General features: G+C 35.6%; 1 protein-coding gene across 1 annotated transcript; it reads left to right on the top strand.

Annotated features, from left to right (window-relative positions):
* The first annotated feature begins 3,863 nt into the window (after positions 1-3,863).
* Positions 3,864-22,602, top strand: Fbxo4 (F-box protein 4). The gene is made up of 7 exons (XM_026415484.2): positions 3,864-4,127; positions 5,218-5,453; positions 8,403-8,623; positions 11,100-11,175; positions 11,290-11,465; positions 17,235-17,410; positions 20,439-22,602. Exons 1-7 carry the CDS (start codon positions 3,939-3,941, stop codon positions 20,526-20,528), a joined length of 1,164 nt encoding a protein of 387 aa, XP_026271269.1. The 5' UTR covers positions 3,864-3,938; the 3' UTR covers positions 20,529-22,602.
* The last annotated feature ends 5,153 nt before the right edge of the window (positions 22,603-27,755 follow it).

Here is a 27,755-nt window from a genome sequence, read left to right as displayed (position 1 = left end):
TGAGCTAATGTTTTTGTCTTCTTGCTATTATGGGGATCCAGACACTCTCAGCTATAAGGCTTTTGAATTTCTATTTCATTTAGATTCTCAGATACATTTTGAATGCAAGTTCACACCAATACATTATAGTGCTTCATTGACCATTAAGCACTCTGTTATGTGTTGGTATATAAAATATTAAATATATGTATTTATTTAAATACGTATATTCATAAAATGCATAAGTTTTCTATAACTTCCCATAATCCTTAAAGATTTTATAGTTTTTGAAGATGGTTACCACATCTTTTTTTTTAAGTCATAAATGGGATTAATTTTAGCCAGCTGACTTGGGTTAGATGTGAGAGAATGTTTTGACAATTGAGGTAATAAAACAATTTTGTACAAAGGGTCATTGTGAAATTTAGAATTTTCACCTTTGAATATCTTCATGTCCTGGATGTAATAAGCAATCACTAATTAGAAATGAATTTAACTCAGATTATGTGGAATCTAACTCTATTATAGAATTTTAAAATCATTGATTAATTTTATTCAGGTGCAGTTTTCTTTTACATCTTGTGATGGATACTGCCCTACTCTTTTCTGAATAATCCTAGAAATCTTAAATTATATATTTAATGTAACATTAAACTGAAATATTCTTATTTCCTACCTTCAGAAACTAAACTGTGTTCTTTATAATAGATTATCTTATAATATGATCTGTCTCTGGTGTAGTTTTTTAAAGCCCTTTTGAAGTAAAAGCAAAGTAAGTAGAATAGGAATCAAAAACATTTTAACATTTTTTAGTTATACATGACAGTAGAATTCATTTTGATATAATTATACATGCATGGAATATATCTTATTCTAATTAGCATCCCATTCTTATGGATGTACATACTAGTGGGATTCACTCTATGATAATATAGAATACAAGAATATAGGAAAATTGTTAAAGATTCATTCCACTGTTTCTTCTTTTCCTATCCCCCCTTTGCCTAATCTCCTGAATATCTATTCTATTCTTCCCTTTCCCCCTTGTTGTGGGTTAGCTTCCACAAATCAGAGAAAACACTGGACCTTTGGCTTTTTAGGACTGGCTTATTTCACTGAGCATGATAATCTCCACATTCATCCATTTATTCATGAATGTCATAAAATCATTCTTATGGCTGAGTAATACTCCATTGTGTACATATACCACATTTTCTTTATTCATTCATTTCTTTTTTAATTTATATATGACAGTGAAATGCATTACAATTCTTATTACAAATATACAGCACAATTTTTCATATCTCTGGTTGTATTCACACTAATTTGTGTCTTCATACCTGTAGTTTGGATAATAATGATCATTACATTTCACCATCATTAATTACCCCATGCCAGCTACCTTCCCCTCCCATCCCTCTGCCCTATCTAGAGTTCGTCTATTCTTCCCAAGCTCCCTCTCCCTATCCCACTATGAATCAGTCTCCTTATATCAAAGAAAACATTCAACATTTGGTTTTTTGGGATTGGCCAACTTCACTTAGCATTATCTGTCTAACTCCACCCACTTACCTGCAAATGCCATGATTTTATTCTCTTTTATTGCTGAATAATATTCCATTGAGTATATGTGCCACATTTTTTTAATGCATTCATCTCTTGAAGGGCATCTATGTTGGTTCCACAGTTTAGGTATTGTGAATTGTCCTGCTATAAACATTGATGTGGCTGTGTCCCTGTAGTATGCTGTTTTTAAGTCCTTTGGGTATAGATAGGATTCTATACCTGGAAGACCCTAAAAGTTACACCAGAAAACTTCTAGAACTAGTAAATGAATTCAGCAAAGTAGCAGGATATAAAATCAATACTCATTTATTTATTTATTCATTCACTTGTTGAAGGGCTCCTTAGCTATTGTGAATTGAGCTGCTATAAACATTGGTGTGGCCGCATCACTGTGGTATTCTGATTTTAAATCCTTTGGATATATACTGAGGAGTGGAATAGCTGGGTCAAATGGTGGGTCCATTCCTAGTTTTTTGAGGAATCTCCATACTGCTTTCTGGAAAGATTGCACCAATTTGCAGTCTCACCAGCAACGTATGAGTGTACATTTCCCCCCATATTCTCTCCAACATTTATTGTTATTTATATTCTTAATTATTGTCATTCTGACTGAAGTGAGATGGATCTCAGTGTAGTTTTAATTTGCATTTCTCTAATTGCTAGATATGTTGAACATTTTTTCATATATGTTAACCATTCATAAATTTCTTCTTCTGAAAAGTGTCTGTTCAGTTCCTTTGCCCATTTATCGATTGGGTTGTTTTTTTGGTATGAAGTATTTTGAATTCTTTATATATCCTAGAAACTAATGCTGCATCTGAGGTGCAGGTGGTACAGATTTTCTCCCATTCTATAGGCTCTTTCTTCATGCTGTTGATTGTTTCCTTTGCTGGGAAGAAACGTTTTAGTTTGATGTCAAACTTTTTAGTTTGATTTTTTATTTTACTTCTTGTGCTTTAGGATTCCTTATTAAGAAAGTCAGTTTCTGAGCTGATATGTTAGCATGTTGGGTCTACATTTTCTTTTAGTATGTATGGGTTTTCTGATCTCAATTCTAGGTCTTTGATCCACTTTGAGTTTTGTACAGGGTGAGAGGGATTAAATTTCATATTCCTACATCTGGATTTCCAGTTTTTCCAGCACCATTTGTTGAAGAGGCTATCTTTTCCCCAATATATGTTTTAGGCTCCTTTGTCTAGAATGAGGTAACTGGGTTTTTGTGGTTTGGCTCTGTATCTTCTGTTCCATTGGTCTCTTGCCTGTTTTGGTGCCAAAACCATGCTGTTTTTGTTACTGTAGCTCAGTAGTATCATTGAAGGTTTGAGATTTTGATAGGCATCAATTTGGAGAGACAAAAATTCCTTAGTGAGATTTCAACAATACTACATCTAGGTTCTCTGTCAGCTGTCGCTTTGTTTTTGGCCCTTTTATGAGATGGTCTGCTCAGCGATTTTTACTGTACTTGTATTGTTGAATAGTGGGCCCAAACTCCTAATTTTTGGCATGAGTTCTTTATGATTGGGCTTGTCCATATAAAATAGCAACTCTAAGGAAATAAGATTATTCCAAACCAGATAGGAGTAATCATAGCCTGGGAACAGTGACTCAAGTTATATTTAATGGCATGCTTCCTTGTGGAACTTTGAGCCATAAAACCATGGTCATAAATAATATTAACCCAGTGGTACCTGGGTTGCAGCAAAATGGAGAAATCTTTTCCATAGGTTTCAGGTACAGCATTCTTAGACTTAAGGTAGGTGAAAGGGGTCTACTAAGCTAGCAATACGTAAGTTTTACTTAATAGTCACTTTGGCTCTCGACCTACAACATTCAGTCTCTCCCAAATCACCATTTTCAAGTAGGTGGAGGTCAAAACAGGCTGTAGGTTAATGTAGATGCGGCTTCTTAAGGGAACTTAATTCATGAGGCTTTTTAAGGGAACTTAATTCCACAGGCTCCTGACTTGACATTGTTTCAATTTTTGCTAATCTCCAAAAGATGAGATGGTAAACTGTTGACTGAACAACCAAAAAACAAAAACCCTCCCATGCCTAAGTACTGAGAAGGAAGCAACTTGGTTATTAAGTCCAAGGTAGTGGAAGAGGGACATTCCTCGACCAAGCCGCAGTCGCCGGGGCCAGGCGAGAGGCACCGGGCTCTAGCCAGAGGGAACACCTTAAAGTCAGGAAGTCGTTAAGGAGCCAGAGGTTTTCATGGCTCAGGGTGCGGCCAGCGGGTCTGCGGCAGAGGCCAGCAGCTAAGCGAACCCGGAAGCGGTTGCTGGAGGGCACTGCGAGCCGAGCTGGGCCCACGTCTCTGCCGGGTCCCGCGGCGCGACGCGGAGCGGGTCCCAGCGCCAGCGCACGCCCCGGCGCGTTACGTGGCGCGGGGTCATGGCAGGGAGCGAGCCGCGCAGCGGAACCAGCTCCTCGCCGCCGCCCCCGAGCGACTGGGGCCGCCTGGAGGCGGCCATCCTCAGCGGCTGGAGGACGTTCTGGCAGTCGGTGGGCAAGGAGAGGACCGTGCGGACGGCCTCCCGAGAGGAGGCGGACGAGGACACCAGCACCTTGACGCAGCTGCCGGTGAGCCAGGGCCGCCGAGGCCGCCCGGGCCTCACACTGCGGGCCTCCGCGGTCCCCGCTCCTGCTGCCATTTCAGGCTGTGTAGCCGGGCAGTAGCAGTTGACAGGAACGGCCTTGGTGTTGACCCTGGTCCTCCCCAGCTAGCGAAGGTCACGGGACACCTTGTGGCTGTCCTGCTGACCAGCTAGAGCGCTGCTCTCTGGTCTGTCCCTGAGGCAGCACTGGGTCCCAGGACAGCCTGCACATCCGCGTGAGAAACAGGACTTTCCGACCCAGGGTCAGTTTGCGAAATTCTTCCAGCGTTTAGGTTCTCAGCAGCTTTTATCTCAGGCTCAGAGTATTAAACACCCTCCCAGGACGTTGCTGTTACCTAATTGTGTGTTAGGATCAAAGCTGCCACTTGGTTGAAAGTAAGTGCCTCAAGTTACAACAGGCCACAAAGATTATACTAGTTATCTAGTGTTAAACTTTGTAGGTAGATAGAAAAGTGGAGAGAACAGAAATCCCTGAAAATTTCAATTCTGTGTATCATTTGGATTATTGACATCTTGCTCTGTTGTTCATCCCAAATTGAAAACTGCAGGATCAGAATGCCTCTAAGGTTCTCCTCCTTTCAGTGTTCTTTGAAAGAGTTTAATAAATTATAGATAGGAAATCAGATAACAAATTTCCATTCTTTAATTTGATCTAATGGTAAGATCATAAATTTGTTCACTTAATAAAGGTTTTATTTTGAAGAATAAGTTATTTCCTTAGCTAATTAACTTAAATAAATGCTATATCAAAATAGCCATGAGAAGAAATTGCGGAGCTTATAATTATTTTGCTTGAAAAATAGCAGGACAGTAGTTGGTTTTTCAGGAATGTTTCAGTGTGTCAGAAATTAAAATGTTCAGTTTTTTTCCTCCTGATGGCAGGAAAATTTCTGCAGAAGGTATATATATTTAACTATTAAAAATGCTGACTAGTTCAATTGACCTCTAGTAGTTCAGTATAATTCTTTGTTAATTGTTCAACTTATCATCAACAATAATTTTCCAAGATAAATTATTTATTCCTTTTTCTGAGCTGCTGCTTTCTTCTGTTGCAGATTGATGTCCAGCTATATATTTTGTCGTTTCTTTCACCCCATGATCTGTGTCAGCTGGGAAGTACAAATCATTATTGGAACGAAACTGTACGAGATCCAATTCTGTGGAGATACTTTCTGTTGCGGGATCTTCCTTCTTGGTCTTCTGTTGACTGGAAGTCTCTTCCAGATGTAGAAATCTTAAAAAAGCCTATATCTGAGGTCACTGACAATGCATCTTTTGATTACATGGCAGTGTAAGTATCTCGTTTTATGAATTAAAAAGAGATATTCGTTTTCAACCTTTAAAGAGTCCACATTAGCTCAGGCCCTGCTATTGATTTTTTGCATGGATTTTGAGTCTTAAGTGTCCTGTTGTCAAAATTAGAGGTTGAGTTAATTGACTTCCTTCATAGACCTTTCAGCTTTAACATTTCCCTAGGGTGCCTAACCAGTATTTTAATAAGAAATACCTAAGCTAAATGGCTTAACGGAGGAGGAAAGGTTTATTTTGCTTCAGTTTCAGAGGTTTTAGTCCCTGGTCTGTTGGCGCTATTGGTTTAGGGCCTGTGGCTGAACAGTATATCATGGTGGAAGTATAGCAAAGGACACTGCCCACCTCATGGCAGCTGGAAAGCAAAGAGAGAAAGGAAAGCCTGGGGCCCCAATATTACCAGCAAGGGCATAGCCCCAGTAGCCTGACTTCCCTCGTAGGCCCTATCTCCCATTGGTGCCACAGACTGGTGACCAAGCCTTTAGCATATGGGTCTTTGGGGGACAATTAAAATTCAAGCCATAATAGAATGGCAAGAAATAAAACACTTAACATTCTCATTATCTTTGGAACACTTATCTTTTTGTTAAAAAATACTTTTCCAAATTCAGAAAAGGAATGGCCAGAGATGAGAAAGTAGTTTTTTGGCATTGAAGAAAATTATCCTCAAGACTCTGGGAAATAAAATTTTGTTGTCATCCAAAAGTAGTTACATTTTTAAATATCATGAATGTGAGAGAATTATTGAACAAAGGCAGTATATTGGATTCTATGGGGGATGCTTTATGTATATTTACTCATTCAGTCCTCATACAACACGAGGGTTTTGTCTTTGTGTTGTGGATGTAGAATTGAGGTTCAAAGAGGTGATGTGATTTGTCTAACATTTATTTATTTATTTATTTATTTTTATTGGTCGTTCATAACATTACATAGTTCTTAATACATCATATTACACGGTTTGATTCACGTGGATTATGAACTCCCCCTTTTACCCCGTATACAATTTTTTTTTTATTGTTGTCTAACATTTATAAAGAACTATTCAGATTGGAACCCTATCATGCTACCTCAAAGTCATATAATGTTGTTGAATGTAAATATAATCTCCCTTCTTGAGAACCCCAAAGTTAAGGTGTTGTAAAATAAATTTTATAGTATCTCTGCTTTAGGTAAGAATTATTTTCCTGGGCTAGAATCAGGAGCTATTGTAGAACTTTTTCTTTTTTTTCCCAGTGCTGAGGATGGAACCCCGGACTTCATACCTCGTAGGGAAGTACTCTGCGAAGGAGTTACTTTTCCAGCCCCCAATAGGATTTTTCTCCCAAATTTATTAAACTTATTTAGTCTTTCCTTATTTCAATCCATATGCCACTATGTCTCATCAAGCTACTTGATGAAAGTGTACATAATGTATTGTATATAATATCAACAAGTGCCACCTTTTATGTAACTTGTTGGGCAATACCTCTGATTTGCCCCCATAGCCAACCATAGCATCAAGTTTATCTGATGATGTGGAACCATATTTTCCCCAGGGAATAGTAACAATCATAGTAACTGCCATTTGTGATTATGCAATTATTTCTGTTCCTTACAACCCTGGGATGTTATTGCTCAACAAAGCGGATGAAGAAAATGGAGTTCTAAGTGGCTTAATAACTAGTTAAAGTGGTAAGGCGTGGAGAGGCTACTAGGCTTCAAAGTTAAATTTGTGTGTGAATTATAAGTTTCATTACTAATAGAGATGATTTTGTTAGCTTAGTAATTGTCTTTGGCAACTTGATTCATTTAAAGGTTGTGTCATCCAGCTTTCTTTTGTTGTTACAAAATACTTGAGGTAGTTATAAGGAAGAAAGATTTATTTTGACTTCGGATTTCAGAGTGCTTGGTAGAACAAAGCTGCTTACCATGTGGTGGCTAGGAAAGAGATAGACAGAAGAGGGTCTGCTTCCTAATACCCCTCCCAGGCAATGTTACCCCACCCCAGTGACCTACCTTTCTTCCACTGAGCCCCCAACTGTGCTTCCTCCTAGTAGCACCACAGGCTGGTGACCAGGCCTTTGACAAATGTGCATTTGGGAGATGTTTCAGATCCAAACAATAACAAAGGACATTGGGTTCTATTTCATTTTGGATAATTGTTTTAATATCTGATAAAATTGATTATTCGTTTAGAGGTTTATATGTATTGAAAGAAACTGAATTGTTTCTTTCACATGACTGTTTGCTCGTTTTTTAATAAGGAATGTTTAAGCATTCCCTCTACAGCTAGCTCTTACCAAACTATTACATTTTAGGCTGGTAATAGGAGTAACTAAGTAATTTGTTAATTTTGGTGGCCTTAGTTTGTTTTAAAAAGCGCTTCTCATGAAACTTATACTCTCTGGGTAGCTTATTGTCATTGTTTAGCTTATTGTTATGTTTCAGTCTTAGCATTGTTGACATTTTGGACCAGTAGTTGTAGGGGACTGTCTTGTGCATTGTCTGATGTTTAGCAGCATCCCTGGCCTCTACTCACTAGATGGAGTAGAGTGGCCCCTTTCTCCTCAGTTGTGCAAACAGAAATGTTTAGATGTTTTCAAATATTACAGAAAGGGGGAATAAAACTTCCTCAGGTTGAGGACAATGAGCTATGTAGTAAATTCCGACCAAATAAATGTTAGACTAAGTGTTCTATGAAAGAATCTAAATGGAAAATGAGAAACTAAGTAGTCACTTCCTGGGGAGGACTTCCTCAGTGTCTGAGCCACGTCCACTCCCACAGCACCTTGTGTTTTTCCCTGCCATGGTAATGTCCTCCTAGTGGATTGGGACTGTATAATACTTATGGTCCTATCCTATGTCCAGCTTGATAATAACATGTGTTCTTAAATGAACAAGTGGCTCAATGTTTTCTGTGTTAATTTCTAATTGTGACAATTTTGTACAGTTATAAAATGTGCTGTCCACATACCAGAAGAGCCTCAAAATCCAGCCGCCCTATGTATGGAGCCGTCACCTCCTTTTTACACTCATTAATCATTCAGAATGAACCACGATTTGCTATGTTTGGACCAGGTTTGGAAGAACTGGATACATCTTTGGTGTTGAGCTTGATGTCTTCTGAGGAACTCAGTCCAACTGCTGGTTTGCCTCACAGGCAGATTGATGGTAATTTTATGTCTATAGTACATAATAATTCATATGCTTTGAACTTGACTGTAGTCTTAAAGGCAAATTAACTCATTTTAATTCTTTAGTAGTAAGGAAATATAGTAACTTGGTGCCCTCCTATAGATCACACTGGACTGAAAAAATTGTGTAGTTATTGTAAGCAGTAAGTTTCCTCTTAATTCCTTAAATTTGAATCCAGAATTTAAGATTATATGAAAGTAAATTACATCTTGTCAGGATATTATATTTAAACAGCAGGTATCATGTTTATTTTAAGAAAAAGTTATTAGAATAAGACAATCACCATATGTTGCAAAGGATTTTGATATATGTTTGTATATGTTAAAAAAAAAGCTAAATCATCATCTTCCTCTCTATGAAAAAAGTATTTAATTATTTGGAAAGTTAGGATATATAATAACCAATTTAACTTAGGCTTTACATATTCATTTATTGAGTGCACCTATTAGATGTAGGGATGCAGACATGTAGGGGTTAGGAATGGGATCAGTATGGGGAGAACAACAGCACTTCTTTGGATTTTTTTGACTTTGATAACTCTGTGGAAGATCAAAGAAGAGATGCCTATTATAAGCTATCCATTTGAGTAGAAGCTGCATGAGGCCAGGAATCTTGCCATCTTTGTTCTTAAGTGTATCTGTGGTGCCAGGCTATATAGTAGGCTCTCCATATATGTTTTGTGAATGAATAGCTAAATGGATTACTTTATGCACTCAGATATTAAGAGCAACATCTGAGCTAGAAATTGAGATTTGGGAGTCAAATGGAGTGTATGTGAACTTGGAAGTTTGCGGGGATAGAGAGGAAGATTATGATCTAGGTGCAGAAATCTTCAGTGAATATTTGGGGGAAGGAACTATTTCTTCATAAATGACATGGTTGAGGAAAACAAGATGGTGCTACAGCTGTGATTCTTAAATGGATGGAGTTTTTAAAGAAAGTTTGTGAGTAATGGTTTAGATATGGTATTGGGAGTAAAGAAACATCATTCCCACCTTATTTACTATGAAGTGTGAGAAAATAAGCAATTTTGTTTCTCCATGGCAAGAGAAATAGCACCTGGGGGCAGGTCAGTTTCAGGTAAGTCCATTAGGATGGGGGGAGCACTTTAAGAAGCGATGGAGGCTATGGTAAAATTTGCCAGTTATAAAATGGAAATTCCATTCTCTAGCAGAAGCTGAAGTATTGCTTAAATATGTAACTCTACTTATGCCATAAACTCTACAAGATCAGAGAAGAAATTTACTTCATTGGTGAATAAGTACAGGACAGCATTAGGACAGGTTGTACTGAAGTTAGATGTGTTAAAAGGACAATTTGGAGGAGTTAAACTGATGAAACCAAAGTTCAGAAACATGGCAGATTTTTTTATTTCCATGATTTCTTGGTGGAGCACCAAAATTGATTAGAGGACCAGGGTCATGTGGTCTGGGATGGTTGCAGTCCCATTATCCAAGAGTCATGACACTGTTTACATGTGTTGCCTAGAATGGTGACCTGAAATGGCATGGCATAGCTTATTTAAACAAACAGATTTATTATATGGCAGAGATTAAAGGTATGGAAGCCTGGAATTGTCTCTAATGAGCTAAGTAGGGGCCAGATTATGTTAAGATATTATTTCTCTATCTGAAGTGCAGTGAATGACTTTGTAAAGAAGAGCTGCAATTAGATAGATATTATTAAGCAATCTCTCCAGCTGCTATCAGAAGGATAGTTGAAGACAAGAGGATATAGGAGACTGGTTAGAATTGATTGCAGAAGTTCAGATGAGAATGATAATTTGGACTAAAGGATGCAAGAGAGGATAAAGTAGACAGATCTAAGAGGATGCTTACATAGCAAGAAGAGAACATTAATATAGCAAGAAGAAGAGGTAATTCTCAGAACCTATTTTTCCAGGCAACAAGAAGAAAATCAACCACTGAGTGTTAATCCAGCCAAAGGATGAAAAAAGGTTAACAAAGAGCGACAAATAACAGTGTCAAATGACTCATATATACAATCTAAAAAAATAAAATTCAGCACCTATTATTCTCAGTCACTGTACTGGGAGTTTTACATATAGGATCTCAGTTAAGCCCCATAATAACTTTGAAAAATATATTATTACCATTTTTTATCAAAATGGAACTGCTCAAGTACATAGCTCTAAGTAGCAAATTCAGGATTCTAAGCTCAGTCTAACTCAAAATATCAGTATATCTGCAGTTAGTGAAAAATGACATGAAGAACCTAGCAGTTCTTCATTCTCTGTATTTTTATTGCCATGTGAATAAAAGTTGCATACAGCATCTTCTTCAACAAAACATTGCATTTTATTCCAAAGCTATACATAACTTGTCAGAAGTTTTTTTTTGCTCTTCTTGCTTTCACTGGGTATTTTTTTCAGTTTTATATTTTGCTGTCTTTATTAATGATTTATTTTGATGACTGTAATTTTATACTTTAGGTATTGGATCAGGAGTCAGTTTTCAGTTGAGCAACCAACATAAATTCAACATCCTGATATTGTATTCAACTACCAGGTAAGGTTGACTACTTGGTGGCCCACTTGAAACATTAGGATTGGAACATTTGTGGGAGATGGAACCTGTTTAGTGTCATAATATGATGTATATTTATTTACATTTTTCTTATAGAAAGGAAAGAGACAGAGCAAGGGAAGAACATACAAGTGCAGTCAACAAGATGTTCAACTTACAGAGTGATGGAGATGACCAACAGGGAAACCGGTACGTTGTAATTCCACAGATCCAGAAAGTGTGTGAAGTTGTAGATGGGTTCATCTATGTTGCAAATGCTGAAGCCCATAAAAGTAAGCATTCTCTTATATTCTTTTAAAAAATACTACTGTATTATTCTGTATAAAACAAATAAGAAAATGCTTTTTTAGTATTTACTGTAGCATCTTGGGAATATGACTGTCAATTTTACTTCGGCTTTTATGAGTGTTACTATTAATATTGGATTCACGAGCCTCTTTATATATTAGGATCACCTGGAGAACTTGTGAAACATACAGTTACCCAATTTTTATACAGCTGATAGATTGCTATTCATAGACTTGGAGTATGCCCTGGACACCTATTTTTTATAAGCACCTGGGAAATTCTTATGCATGTCAAAATTTGATACTATAGTTATATAATGTTTTTGGTTGTATGCTTCTGCATTTTGATTATTGATGTTTTTTCTGTGTCTGACTTATTTAAACAATTTATATAAATGACTATGAAAAATTTTACTTTTGTTTTTACCTCAATAGTGGAGGTATGGGAATAATGTGTTAATTAAGTAGATTAATTAATTATGTTGGTGAGTTGATGACATTCTCCATGTATTCTGAAAAATTGCCATTTACAATGCTATTTAGTTGTGAAGCTATGACATCATTGGGCCATGAGCCAGTATTATAATTTTTCCCAAATCCTTTGTGAACAAGAATGTAAATATATAATAAATATTTGTTGTATATTGTTTATATGTAGTGAACACTATTATATGTATAAGTTCTTTAATACATTGTTTTGAATTTCTACTGAATTTATTTCTCCTATAATCCATTAGGCATGGAAGCTATTATACTTTGAAAATCTAGAGAAATTATTCATAATATAAATTATTTTTGTTTTTACTTGGATGTCTATAAAAGGAAAACTTTGAAACAAATATATGATACATTCATTTATTCAGAAACAGTTGTTGAGGTCAAATGCTATATTTAGTGCTAGAGATAAAATTGAGAACTGAAACAGACACCCTACTTTTATCTAGTTTTCCAGTCTGATACTTATATTATTCTATAAAACAAGTAGAAATATAAATTTTAAAAAGTTGCAAGAGGGCTGAGGATGTGGCTCAAGTGGTAGCGCGCTCACCTGGCATGCGCGGGGCGCTGGGTTCGATCCTCAGCACCACATACAAATAAAATAAAGATGTGTCCACCGAAAACTAAAAAATAAATATTAAAAAATTCTCTCTCTCTCTTAAAAAAAAAGTTTCAAGATACAAAGATAATCTGCACTCACCAGCTCTTTTCCAGTGGTCTCCACTAAATGCTCATATGAAGGTTAGTGGTAGGGGCAGGAGGCCTATGAGTTACCCTCCTTTATGATACAGTCATGCATGTGATGATTAGCTGCTATTAAAGGATAGGCATATCCTCCTGTTTTCTATATTCCTTTGTAATAAAAGACAAAGCTCTCTGCCACCAGGATGGGATTAGAAATCCCCTGCTTGTTGATTCATGGCAGAGGTTAACTGTTGCTGCAGAGAAATGAAGAAGCAAAAGCACTCTGCCCCAGGGGCGGGATAGGAATCCCCCCTTTATTAAGGATTCTGCATTTATAAAAGTTATGTTTGCTGATTCTGGGGGAGGACAGGAAGTTTGCACTGAAGACTTTTCTACCAATATAGGGCAGAATTTACTAGACATGCCAGAACACCAAAAAAGCTTCTGCCACTGAGGCTCAAGTACACAGGGTCTCCCCACGACTGAGGCTGGTGCAAGAAAACAGAAGTCTCAGTAGCCCTACCAAGTAACAAACAATGATAACTACTTTAGGGATTGAGGGAAGGGCGTGGAGAGGCTTTCTCCCCTTCCTCCTTAGTTGTATAGGTATGAAGATCTAAAAGCTGAGGGGAAAGCAAAAACTCTGAAAAGAGAAACTCACATTCCAGTTCTTGCACTAAGAACAAGGTAGCAGCAGTCCTACTCTGTAATGACTGACTGGTTTGACCCAAATCACTGCTTACCAGAAGGAGGAGGAGGAAGATGTGGGGACAGGAAGGAGGAGAGGGAGAGGGAGAAGAAGGAGTAGAAGGAGCAAACATGTTTCTGGGAGTAAATCCTCTTTACTGCAGTCTACTGCTCTTCTACATAAAACATCTAATATTAAATCTAAAACTCCTAAGACAAAAACAAACAAAAAATCAAAGCAGGATGCGGTGACATGTACCTGTAGTTTTAGCTACACAGGAGGCTGAGGTGGTAGGATCACTTGAGCTCAGGATTTCAAGACAAGCCTGGCCAACTACCAATATTCCTTCTCAAAAGATTAAAAAATAATGAATAAATAAATAAATAAATGTCAAATTATCAATAGATACAGCAGCCAGTTGAGTCAGACCCAGAGATGGACTGTATGCTGGCACTCTCAGAAAGGGACATTAAAATAATTATGATTAATGTGTTAAAAGATATAAAGGAAAAGTTGAACAATATGTGTGAACAGATGAGAATTTTCAGCAGAAAAAAGGAAGTTATTTTGTAAAAGTAAAATAAGAATGGTAGAGATAAAAATATAGTAAACAAGTGAACAATTCTTTTAGTGGGTTTATCAACAAAGGAAAGAAATAGTGAACCTGAAGATAGGTCACTGAGAATTCAAGTTAAAACACAAAGTGAAAAAATAAAAATAAAGTAAGAAACAGAAGCATCTGAGAGCTGGGAAAACCTATCTAGTGATCTAACTTAGGCATCAGCAAACTTTTTCTTAAAAGAATAGGTAGTTGGGAAGGGAGAGGTGATGGGAATAGGAAAGACAGTAAAATGAATTGGACATAACTTTCTTGTGTTCATATATGAATACATGATCAGTGAAACTCCACATCATATACAAACAAGAATTGGGTCCTAATTAGAATAAGGGATACTCCGTATATGTATAATAGGTCAACATACACTCTATTGTCAAGTATATTTAAAAAGAACAAATTAAAAATGCCTTTCAAAAAATCCTGCTTTGATTTTTTTTTGTCTTAAGAATTTTAGATTTAATATTAGATGTTTTATGTTTTAGGCATATGAGTTATATAATTTTTCTCACTCAAGTTTGCTGTTTTAGTGTGAAAGCAGTTATAGACAACATTTAAATGGATAGATATGGCTATTTTCCAATCCAAATTTATTTGCCAAAACAGATCTGCAGAATGTAGTATGCCAACTCTAGTCTAACTTTTGTGCAATTGGAGCCTCAAAATGTAAAAGGAGAAAAAATAGGAAAAAAATAAAATTTTGAATAATGACCAAAATTATTTCAAAAGAACTAAAAGACAAAAAAAACACAGATTAAAGATGCTCAGAGAACTCTGAGCCAGATAAGTACAAAGAGAATTACATATTAATCAAACTGATGAAAACCATAAATAAATACAATATCTTGAAGGCAGTCAAGAAAAAAAGTAAATATACATATAAAAGACTGGAGGTAACAATGACAGCAAACTTCCTGACAGAATTACTGCAAGACAAGAATGCAACAGAGAAAAAAATATCCAATATTTAGCAAAATTATTTGTTCAGAAATGGAGCAAATAGAGGCTTTTTCAGAAAAGAAGTTGAATGTTTTAGTTCCTTTGTGTTGCTATGAAAGAATACCACATACTGTCAAATTTATAAAGGACAAAACACATTTTGTAGAGTTCTGGAAGCTGAGAAATTCAACATCAAGGCACTAGCCTCTGAAGTCTGGCGAGGACCTTCTTGCTGTATTTCATGATATGGAGAGTGGAAGGGAAAGTGGAACAAATACGATGTACTCATATAGCAGAAAAACAAAACAAAGAGAACCCTCTCCCATAAACCCTTGTTATGCTGACATTAACTCATTCAGTAGGGCAGAACTCTGAATATCCCTGCCACCAAAGTCTCTACCTCCCAAGACACTTGCACTGGAGATTAAATTTCCAACACATGAATTTTGGGGGACACATTGAAGCCAAGCACTGAGAAAATTCATCGCCAACAGATCTGCATTATAAAAAATCTTAAAGGAACCTCTGAAGACCAAAGAACATGACACCAGATAAAAATTTGCATCTATAAGTAGAAACAATACAGTTGCATATCTGATATTTTTTCTGATTTAATTTTTCATAATTATTTAAAGGAAAAATATTGGATTATGGATATATGCTATTTTAAAGTATAAGATAATAGAACATAAGCAAAATTGAAGTATATTATTGGGTGTTTCTTCTGTATGTATAATCATATTGTATTACTTAAAGGTAAATTATTACAATTTAAAAATGTTTATTGTATGGCTGGGGATGTGGCTAAGTGGTAGAGTACTACTTGCCTAGCATGTGTGAGGCCCTAGGTTCAATCCCCAATACCTTATCAACAACAGAAAATGACTATAGATCCTTGATCAACTACTGAAAGTTTTTTTTTTAATTTTTTCTATTGTAGATGGATACAATATCTTTATTTTGTTTATTTATTTTTATGTGGTGCTGACAATTGAACCCAGTGCCTCACACATGCAAGGCAAGCACTTTACTGCTGAGCCACAACTCCAGCCCCATGAAAGTTTAACAGAGTTATAACTAAGTAACCAATAGTGAAATCTTTAAAAAACAAACAAACAAAACTCAACCACAAAAGAAGACAGGCAAAAAGGGAAAAATGAACAGAGAACTGATGGGAGAGTCAAATCCAAGAAGGAAATGCTAGATTTAAATGTACCATATTGATAGTTACATTACATCTTTTATTCATTTTCAGTTATATATAACAAACTACTTCAAACAACACCTAGTAGCTCACAGTTCTGTATAACAGAAGTCTAGGCAAGGTAGGAGTAGGTTTTCTGCTTATGGTCTCATGGACTGAAGTTAGAGTACAGATGGACTACATCCTTGTCTTGAGGCTCTTGGGAAGAATCCACTCCCAAGGTCACTTGAGTTAATGGCTAAGTTCAGGTGCTCATTGTGAAAGAACTGGAGTCCTTGTTTTCTGGCTGGCTGGCACTGAGGCTGCTCTCATCTTCTAGAGGCCACCTACATTCCTTGCCCTGTATTCCCTCCCATCTTCAAATCCAGAATCTCTCTTCATCCTGTCTCACTGGGAAGAACCCCTCATAAAGACTTACTAATTAGCTCAGCCTCTCCTTTGCTAAAGTCAACCGTGTCCTAAAGCTTAGCAATATCTCATCATATTTGCATGCTTCTCCACCACTCAAGGGAAAAGGGTTATGCAAGGGTCATAGGGTCATTTGAGAATTAAGATGCTTAATTCTAAGTATCTTAACCTAAAATGTAAACACTCCAATAAATGATAATCAATTTGAATTAAAATATTGGACCAAATATACGCTAAAATTTTGAAATTAAGACTTTTGAGGGCTGAGGTTGTGGCTCTGTGGCAGAGTACTCATCTAGCACACATGAGGCACTGGGTTCGATCCTCAGCACCACATAAAAATGAAATAAAGATATTGTGTCCACCTACAACTAAAAAATAAATATAAAAAAAAGACTTTTGGAAGAGAAAGGATAGTGACAGCTACAGAATTTGTGAGGGAAAATATCTATATAAAAGATATTTACATTTAAACTCTAGATACTTCCAAACAGTATTGTGATTTTTCCCTCCTCTGGCTTAACCTAAATTCCTATCCTTGAAAGATTCCTTAATCTAATTTTATGACAAAGCAATAAAGCCCAGAAAGAGACATTTTGTTATGTCTGGAGCTTGGTAAAGTTTTTTCCCTTACTTGGTTCATTTTAAATTTAATTTTATGATTTTAAAAATCATTAGAGGTTATATAAATTAAAGGTTTTGATTTACATTTCTTAGGACATGAATGGCAAGATGAATTTTCTCGAATCATGGCAATGACAGATCCAGCTTTTGGATCTTCAGGAAGACCAATGCTGGTTTTATCTTGTACTTCTCAAGCAGATGTAAAAAGAATGCCCTGTTTTTATTTGGCACATGAGCTGCATCTCAATCTTCTAAACCACCCATGGATGGTAAGGTCCTAACTTCTTTGGTGACAAAAATATCATTTTCACTCTATTATCTATTTGATTTTTGTATTAGTTTTCTGTTATTGTAACAAAATACCTGAGATAATCACTTAGAAGATCTCTCTCACAGTTTTGTACGTTTCAGTCCAGGGTCAGTTGTTCATGTTGCTTTTGGGCCTGTGGCCTGGCAGTAGATCATGGTGGAAGTACATGGCAGAGGATACTCATTCACCTCATGGCCAGGAATGAAACAGAAAAAGGAAGACATTGGAATCCCAATATCCCCTCCAAGAGCACGTCCCCAGTGATAAGAAGACCTCCTACTAGGCCTCAACTCCTAAAGGTTCTTTCTGTCACTTTGCAGTAGTACCATGGCCTAGCAACTAAACCTTTGAAATTTGGGGTCACTTGTCCAAATAATAAAAGTTTTATCCTTTCACATTCATCCTCTTCTATGAAACAGCATTCTAAAGTCAATTTTAAGAGCTTTATTGATGGGAGTTGTTTGAATTGTATTAATATCTCAGTTAGCCAATTGTTCCCCACTTGCCTCTCCTGTCACAGAAACAGAGAGATAGTAATTGGGTATGGTTGGGGATGCATGAAGCCCTGGGTTTGATCGCAGCATTGCCAAAAAAAAAAAAAAAGAAAAAAAAAAAAGACAAAACAAACAGGATTCTGCATATAGTTTATTACTTTGCAAAGTTTATTTTAATCATGGAATTCTTTCTTTGAATGAAAGTGACATGAAAACCTATGAGACAACAGGTAAAGAAACGATAAAGTTGGAAATGTTTTCATGGAAAATGTTAGCAGATTTTATTCCATTTTCCCTCATATCTTCCCTGGAGCTCCAGAGACTCTTTGGAATGTGTGTTGAAGACTTCCAGAATAGTGGGAGTTTTAGCTCTACTAGTCAGAGGAGTAGCTATTTCCCAGACTCTTTTTATTTAAAAAATATATTTTTAAACTAATACTAACATGAAAATTATACTCATTAATGGGTACCATGTAATGTTTTAACACCAGTATGCATTGTATAATGTTTAAATCAGGTTAAACATATCATTCTTTTCAAATGTTCTTTATAATGAACACATTCAAAATCCATTCTTTTAGCTTTTTGAAATGTAGAACACATTCTTGTTATCTGTCATCACCCTACTATGCTGTAGTGTGCAGGCCGGAACTTCTTACTTGTATCTAATTGTAACATAGCATCAATTGCTAAATCTTTCCCCATTCCTCCCTGCCCATACTATACCCAGCTTCTAGGTCTATTCTTAACTATGAGATTAAACTATTTTAGATTCCACATGTGAGATTATGTAGTTGTTGTCTTTCTGTGCCTGGTTTATTTCGTGTAACATGATCTCAGTTCATGTTGTCACAAAGGACAAGATTTCATTTTTTATGGTAGAATAGTACTCTGTTATATGCATATATCACATCTTTATCATTTATTAGTTGACTCTGAATGTGTTGGCAGTCAAGACTAGTACTTCAGTGAACATGGGGTGCAGATATCTCTGACATACAGATTTCCTTTCCTTTGGATATATTTGCAGGGGGATTGCTGGATCATGTGGTAGTTCTATTTTTAATTTTTTGAGGAACCTACATGCTGTTTTCTTAAATTTATATTCCTAGGAACAGTAAGTCAAGGTTCCCTGTTCTCCACCCATTGTAGAAATCTTTTACTTCCTTAATTAAATTGATTCCTTTGTATTTTTTTTAGCTATTGCAAATGAGAGTCCTTTAATGATTCTTTACTCAGAAATCTCATTATTGGTATATAAAAATGCTGTTGATTTTTGTATGTTGATTTTATATCCCTCAATTTTACGGAATTCTTTCAGCATTTCTAATGATCATATAGTGGAGGATTTAGGTTTTTCTATATATATAGAACTATATCATCTACAAATTGGAATAAATCGAATAAATGGGAATAAATTGACTTGTTCCCTTCGTATTTGCAAGGATTTTATTTAAAAAAAATTTAAATTTCTATCTCTTGCCTAATTGCTTTGGCTAAGCCTTTCATTATGTTATTGAATAAAAGCCTTCTAGTACTATGTTGATAAGAGTGGGCATCTTTGTTTTGTTCCAGATTTAAAGGAAAAGCTGAAACTTCAGTGTAATATTGTTTGTGGGTTTGTTATGAATAGCTTTTATTATACTGAGGAATGATTGTTCTATACCTAATTTGTTCAGTTTTTATCATGAAGGGATGTTGAATTTTATTGAATGTTTTTGTGTATCTATTGCATAATCATATGATTTTGGGGTTTTTGATATGATGCAATATATTTATTGATTTATATATTTTGAACCATCTTTGCATTCCTGGGATAAATCCCACTTGATCATGATGAAAGATCATTTTGAGGTGCTATTGAATTCAATTTGCTAATGTTTTATCAGGAAATTTTCCATCTTTTTTCATTAGATATTGATCTACAGTTTTCTTTTTTGTTATTGTTTTCTGCATGTCTGGTTTTGGTATTAGGCAGTGCTTGTCTTGTAGTTTAGAAGAATTCATTCCCTTTCAATTTGTTGAAATAGTTTGAAGAGAGTTGGTTCTTCCTTAAAAGTTTTATCGACTTTAGGAGTAAAGCCATCTGATCCTGGGCTTTCCTTTGTTGGAAGACTTTTCAGTACTGATTTAATCTCAGTGTTCATTATTAGACTGTTTAGATTTTCTATATCTTCATTGTTCAATTTTGGTTGATTTTATGTGTTCAGAAGTTTGTCTGTTTCTTTAGATTTTCCAATATGTTGGCATATAGTTGTATTTCTGTGGTATTAGTTATAATCATCTCTCATTTATTTATTTGCATCTTAGAGAAAAGATACAAGAAAATATTTTTATCTAAGTATTCTATAAGACATCACTTGAGTAACTTACCCAAAATTTATTGAGATATTCTAAGTTCTTTTTGTTAAAGTTTCTAGAAAATATCCCTCAAAATCACAGGATTTTGGATTCGATTTATCACTGACAACATTCTCTCTTATCTGCTCATAGGTCCAGGATATGGAGGCTGAAACTTTAACTGGTTTTTTGAATGGCATAGAGTGGATTCTTGAAGAAGTGGAATCTAAGCACGCAAGATGATCCTTCTTTTAGACCTTGGGAACTGAAACCATTTGAAATTTGTTACTAAGGTCATTATGTGTATATTTTCTCAGACATCTACCTTTGTCCTACCTTTTGTAGGTGGGCTTTATATTGTACAGCTGCAACAGTTGTATTTTTATATTATGTTTACTTTTAACCTTAAATCAATTACAAGAAGAGTTTCAATCCTAGTATTTAACCCCAAATGAACCTTTAAATTTTTTGATAAATTTTATATTTTATGTCTTTACAAAAACATTAAATTCTGGAAAAAAAATAAGCCTGTATTACACTTATTCCTTGTGGTTTCTATTCTTTTCAGTACAAAGATTTTCCTAGAGGGAAATAGCAAATTTTCTAAGCTTCCCAGAAGGTCTTTTCAAGAATTCATAACTAGTTATCAGAAAGGAAGCTTTTTGTTATCCATTTTTAATAGTTCCACTTTGTAAAGAATAAAGCTTTTACTAGAACTATATTTAATATTATGACCATACAAACTCTCTTCTTTTCTGAAATAGTAGGGAGCAAGATAATATTTAATACTAGTTCAGTGAAAAATAGCTTTACTTGTTAGTTATTATTTTCAAATAATTTTAAATGATGTTATGGTACTAGGTTAAATTTTATTCATATCTATAGAGAAAACATTCCAGAGACTTACATGTATATTATTGCCTTCTACAAACTGCTTGCATTTTGCAGAGGAAACACCCTACTATCTTATTAGAACTGGAGGATTTTTAGATTTTATTAAAGGGAGCATAAATATCTACATGTTATTTATGTAAAAATCTATATTTAAATTAATTTCTGGTTTTGGACAGAAAATTTGTAACATATAATTGCATTTAGTGCATTTAGTCTTTTTTAGCAGACCCACTCTCCAAATAACCCATTGACCTATTAATCCAATCATGAGGACAGAGCCCTAATCATCCCTTAATGATCTTACTTGGTCATACTTCTTAATATCTCATAATGGAGATTATATTTCAACATGAGTTTCACAGGAGACAGACCATATTAAAATCCTAGCAGTGATATTATTCTAATTTTTTAGGTGAAGAAATTGAGACAGAAAAGTGAAGAATTCTATTATAATTCAAGTTCATGCCATTGTGTATCTAGTAGAGAGGTCATGAGATGTGGAGCCTGAAAATCTCTTCACTTAAGTAAAAAAGAGGTATAAGCTATTACAATCGTGAATTAAAAAGCGATTTCCTGAATTCTATGTTTCACTAAATTCTCATCATTTCCCTAGTAGCACTATCTAGGATGACTAAAAGTAAAAATAATTATATATGCAACCTCTGGAGAGCAAGATACAAATTCCAGCCATGCCAACTCTTTATCTGTATGACCATGAAGTCTTAAATTCTGAATCTCAGTTTTCTCATGTACAGAAGGAGGATCACTATGTTTACCTTGGACTTAAGTTTTACCTTTACCAAGAACTGCCTGTAAGCATCTTGGGAAATAACTTCTCCTCTGTGGGAAGGCTTCAATTTGACACTAACATGCTCAGTGTTTATGGATTTTTCAGTGTCATTCTCTGAAATTATTTCCTCCTGTGTGACAGCTATTTCATAGGTATGTTTAACTAGTCATGGAAAAAATAAGCATCAGTGTTTAATCACCCAAATGCTATTATATTACCACTATTGAGAAGTAATGTGAAAAATGTGCACCCCTCTAAATGGTGTATGAACTACATGTATTAATTAGTAAGTGTGGTCTAAGTTGTGTCCTAACAAATTCATATATTAAAGTCTTATCTACCTGTATACCTCAGAATGTGACTGTATTTATAGATAGGACCTTTAATTAGGAGGTATGTATGGCACATTGGTAGGCACTAGTCCAATGTGACTGATGTCCTAATAAGAAGGAGAGGCACCAGAGATGACAGTGCACAGAGGAAAGACCACACGAGGGCAAAGCAAGAAGACTGCCTTCTGCGAGCAGAAAGGAGGTGCCTGAGAGGACATCAGATCTGCTGACACTTCAGTCTTGGACTTCTATCCTGCAAATCTGTGAGAATTTCTGTTCTTTAAAATAGTCTATAGTATAGTTGTTATGGCATCCCTAGAAAACTGATACCATAATTAAATGCTATTTTGTAATGATCTTAGGCTGTTGTTTTGTAGAAATTATATAGAAGTCCTTATTAATATATCAAGGTATTCAGTTCTGCAACTGCAATTAAATTAAGCACATGTTAAGGGAATATTTTATTTATATTCAAGGAATTTAATTTTCCATTTTATTGTTGAAATAATTTTCCTAAACTATGAGAATATCTCATAATGGAGATTATATTTCAACATGAGTTGAAATATAATCTAACATGAGTTGAAATATAATCTATGTAATTCCTCTACTGAGAAACTTTCAATGGTTCACCATTATCTAGGATAAGGACCTAATCTAAAATCATTGTAGAAAAGAGTTCATTACTTTTAGTAACATAATAATACGTATAGCTCTTGAAATTATGATTATTACCATGATGATGGACTGTATTTGAGACGACCTCTCAAAAGGTTCCATTTCTTCAAGATCCGTAGCACCTCCTAGTACTATTATTGGAGACTAAGACTTTACACATGGACCTTTAGAGAACACTATCCATATTCCAACCATAGCATAGGCCATTCTGTTTGAGAAATATTTAACAATACAACTATGTAAAGAAATATCAAGTGAGAATTATAAAAATGACTATTTTTTTTTCTATTTTGTTCCTTCCTTACTTTATTTTTATCAGTAAAATCAGTGGTTGGCACATAGTGAATGCTGGGTAGATATTTTTAGAATGAATGATTAGTGAAAAAATAAATGTAGCCATGAAAAATAATGCTTTAATGGATGAGGAAATATCAGAGGAAGGTACATTTTTCAGTTGTTCTGTGTCTGGGATTCACTGCTTACCAGGAAAGTGCATGAAAGGGAATTCAATATCAGAATCACAGAGAAACAGAAATTTGGGTATTTTGAAGAGCCAGGCCAGTAGTGCCAGTGGGAAACTGTTCACCAAAGAGGGGGAAGGGTGATACAGGCAAAAAGAGAGAAAAGCTATGGAAAAAAATTAGCATGGGGAACCTATGGAATAGAGAGGCAGTGTGATGTTAACTGACCCAGAAGCAGCATGTAGAGCTAGTGTTTGAAAAGTACTCTGTATTTCTTTGTTGGCCAGTGGAGCTGAGGTGGGGAACCATCTCAAAGCGGCCACATGTTAGCTTTCTGCTGCTGGAGCCCATCGTAACAAGTGGTATCAGACTGTCCCAGCAAGTGCCTGCTGTGAGGTACAGAGTGTGCCTGGCAGGATTTGACTTAGATGGGGAAAAAAAGGATTGTGTCCAGGGAACTCAGGCTAGGGATACAGAGCAGAGTGTAGCTTTCTTTCCCTTTGGGTCTGGCAGCTTGTGGGATCAGTGAGAGAAAACCCAGAATCTTCACAGGTGGACACATTTTACTTGGGACCTGGTCCTGCCATGACCGCATTTGTGGGTGGTGGAAAGTGAGAGACCTGCAGAGTTAGTTGCTCTCTCCTACAAGTGCAGTTCTCAGGAGGCCCCTGAAGTCCTGATATTTCCCAACATAGATGGATACCTGCTTGGCAATAGAGTGGGTGAAGCTTTTCTTTCTAGAGCAGATACTGCTGGCAAAATTACAAGGTCAATCAGGGCTAAACACTAGCTGTTGGACTTTACATTTAGAACTCTACATCAGCCCTGCCCTGGGAGTGCATTTTAACTAGTTTGATCAGACAAAACTCCAATTTTCACTGCTTCCCATTCTGTCCTACCTTATATTGATGAGGAGGGAAGCTGAGAGCTTTTACAACCAACTTCAGCTGAGGCCACTCCAATCAGCAGCTTAGTGAGCAACTCAACAAGACAGGTTTAGCAGTACCCAGCCATTGCTCTGTCTAAGAGCTGTACACAGTTCAAGAAAAAACAGAACAAAGGGAAGTAGGCAAAGGTAGTGAACATCCATTCTTCTCAACAGTTTTGACTACCTCAGTGGAGAACAGTGCCTTTATTTTTCGCTAAGATTTTTTTCCCTTTTTTTCTGTATTGTGTGTGTATGCACATGCACACACACGCATTCTTGCTGTGCTGATTTGTTTGTGGATACATATATATGTATATGTGTACTTTTCATCTCTTCATTTTTATCATTTTTTTTTACCCATTTGTTATTTCATCTTATTTTGACTTTAGAGGGTTAGAGGTTTTTGTTTGTTTGGGTTTGACTTTTTATTTTATTTTTGTTTGTCTTATCATTCCTTCTCTCCTTTCTTCCCCTCCAATAGCCAATTTCTCTCATTCTCATTTTATTTGTTTAGTTGCTTCTTTTTAAAATTTTTTTTTCAAGTTGTAGATGAACACAATATGTTTATTTCATTTATTTATTTTTATGTGGTGCTGAAAATTGAACCTAGTGCCTCATACATACCAGGCAAGTGCTTCACCACTGAGCCACAACCCCAGCCCATATTTAGTTATTTTTTTACTCCCTCTTTTTTTTTATATATATATATAGCCATCACTTGCTACCTCCTTCTTGCTTTTCCTCTGTTTACTTTTTTAATACTTTAAACTTTTGCTTTCATATTCCATTTTCTTTTCTCTTAATAAACTGTAATTTTGCTATCTTTTATAACTATTTCATTTCTATAATTCCTGCCTCTACCATTCATGGTATTGTGGTTATTAGTTCAATGGAGGGAGTAGTTAATACCTGGTCTTTGTTTTCATGCTAGATATAATTCATGATGTGTTGATGTTGCTGTTGTTAAATGCTGACCCTGTTATTTCTCTTTTAGTAGTAATTGGTGTTGTTGATGTCATAGTAGGCACAGATCAGTTATCGTAATTCTGTATAATGATCAGTACTCCACAACTCAGCCAAATGACAGCACACCTTGCTCCACACACAAACCATCCATGACGAAACTTCAACAATACTTTAACACATACACTAGGGGAGACAAAACTCCTAAACCAATGACCAGGCCCCAAATAGGAATGGAAATAAGGGGGTCTTGGACATTTACTCCTACAGCAAAATCAAAGAAAGATTCCAGAACAATAGATAAGGTGAATCCATAGTGTTGCAGTAGTCCTCCAAGAATGAATTAAACTAGCAGTTCTGCGGTAGCAAACTAAATGGCATTGGCATTTGAAACTAACACTTGGATTACATTGAGGCTATGTGTTGGGACTAAGAGATATCCACAACATAGGACTTATTACAAAAAAGATAACTATACACCAAAGGGCATCCTCACAGAGGAGGAAAAGAAATCCATCTTAACAGATATGCAAGTCCAAGACCTCTAATAACATGAGGAAACAGGTAAACAAGTTTCCTCCCCAAATTTATAATCCCCAAACAAAGGAACACACAGACATGAAAGAGAATTAAATTCCATAGAGAGATTATGAAAGTTATTAAGATTATTAATGAATATCTAAAATATATTTTAAGAAATGAATCAGGAGACCAAATACAAGAGGTGAAAGACCATTTCAATAAAGAGATTAACATTCTAAAACCAATCAACTCCTAGAAATTACATGATGAATCAGATAAAAAAATTCACTTGAAAGTATCACCAAGAGATGAGATTACATAGAAGACAGAACTTCAGGCTCCAGAAACAGGGTATAAGAATCTGAACACTCAGTAGAAGAATAAAGACCATGATTAGAATATACAAGAACTCTAGACAACATTAAGAGGCCAAAGGTAAAAACCATTGGGATAGAAGAGGGAATAGTGATACAGGCTAATAATAGAAAATTTTCCAAGCCTAAGGAATGAGATGGCCATCCACATACAGGAGCATGTAGAACCCCAAACAGAGAAGATAAACAAAACCAAACAAAACCAAAAAAAAAAAAAAATCCTCTCCAAAACACACATCAAATCAAAATAACTGACATAGAGAATAGGGATAAAATTTTAAAACCACAAGAAAAAAACATCAGGTCACATTTAGAGGTAAAACAATAAGGCTTACTTCTGATTTCTCAACTCAGACTCTAAAATCCATGAAGACTTGGGTGAGATAATCCAAGCTCTGAAAGAAAGCGATTGCTGGTCAAGATTGCTATATTCAGCAAAGATGTTGTTCAGAATTGAAGAAGAAATGAAAACTTTCCACCATAAGGATAAACAAAAGAATTCATGGCCATTACATTGGTACTGTAGAAAACACTCAAATTTTACAGACAGAACACAAAAGCAAACCCAAGTGCTCTCAAATGGATGAAGCTCTTCAGAAGAGCAATTAGGTAAAAGAAAATTAAGAACAAATTAAATGTATGGCCCAAACCCTAATGAATGGAAATAATTTTAAACATCTCTCCAGAGTAGTTCTGAATATAAATTGTCTCAACTCTCCAATTAAAAGACTGTCCATGATAAATTAAAAAACAAGGATCAACCATATACTGTTTTCAAGAAACTCATAGGAAAAGACATCCTCAGGCTAAAAGTAAAAGGATGGAAAAAGATGTTACATGCAAATGGAGTTCATAAACAAGCAGGAGTAGCTATTCTCATATGTGACCAAGCAAATTTCAAGCAAAAATTAATCAGAAGAGACAAAGGAAGGCCACTACATGCTTTTAAAGGGAACAATCCAGATGTCGGGGGTTGAGGGGAAGGCAGAAGGGGAGGGAAAGGGGAAGAACTGGGGAATGAATTTGACCAAATTATGCTATATAAACATGTGATTTTCACATTTATATAGCACTGTAATTCATCAATTTAAAAGGTAACAATTATAGAAGAAAGACCAATAGAGAAAAGAAAGGGGAGCAGGAGGAAGCAGGAGGCAAAGTACTAGGGATTTAAGTGGAGCAAATTATGCTATATGCATTTAAAAATATGTTAAATGAACCCCACTATTGTGTATAACTATAATGCACTAATAAAAACATGAAAATAGGGCTGGGTTTGTAGCTCAGTGGTAGAGTGCTTGCCTAGCATGTGTGAAGCCCTGGGTTCGATCCTCAGCACTACATAAAGATGAATAAATAAAATAAAGATATTGTATCCATCTACAACTACAAAAATATTTTTAAAAAATAATACTTAAATCCATTAAAATGTTCATGATGTGATCATCCATTCAATTTTACTGAATTCTCTACTTAAAAGGAATTAATATTTGAAGAATGCATTCGCTTTTTGATAAATAGACATATT

This window comes from Urocitellus parryii, chromosome 1 (assembly GCF_045843805.1).
Source record: "Urocitellus parryii isolate mUroPar1 chromosome 1, mUroPar1.hap1, whole genome shotgun sequence".
NCBI classification, from domain to species: Eukaryota; Metazoa; Chordata; class Mammalia; order Rodentia; family Sciuridae; genus Urocitellus; species Urocitellus parryii.
Note: the sequence above shows the minus strand (reverse complement) of the source record. Positions and strands in the feature narration are given on the sequence as shown.

Coding starts and splice junctions, on each gene's coding strand:
- Fbxo4 (XM_026415484.2), top strand. CDS start 3,939: ATGGCAGGGAGCGAGCCGCGCAGCGGAACCAGCTCCTCGCCGCCGCCC. Junction 5,454..8,402: donor TCTTTTGATTACATGGCAGT/GTAAGTATCTCG, acceptor AATTTTGTACAG/TTATAAAATGTGCTGTCCAC. Junction 11,176..11,289: donor ATATTGTATTCAACTACCAG/GTAAGGTTGACT, acceptor TTTTTCTTATAG/AAAGGAAAGAGACAGAGCAA.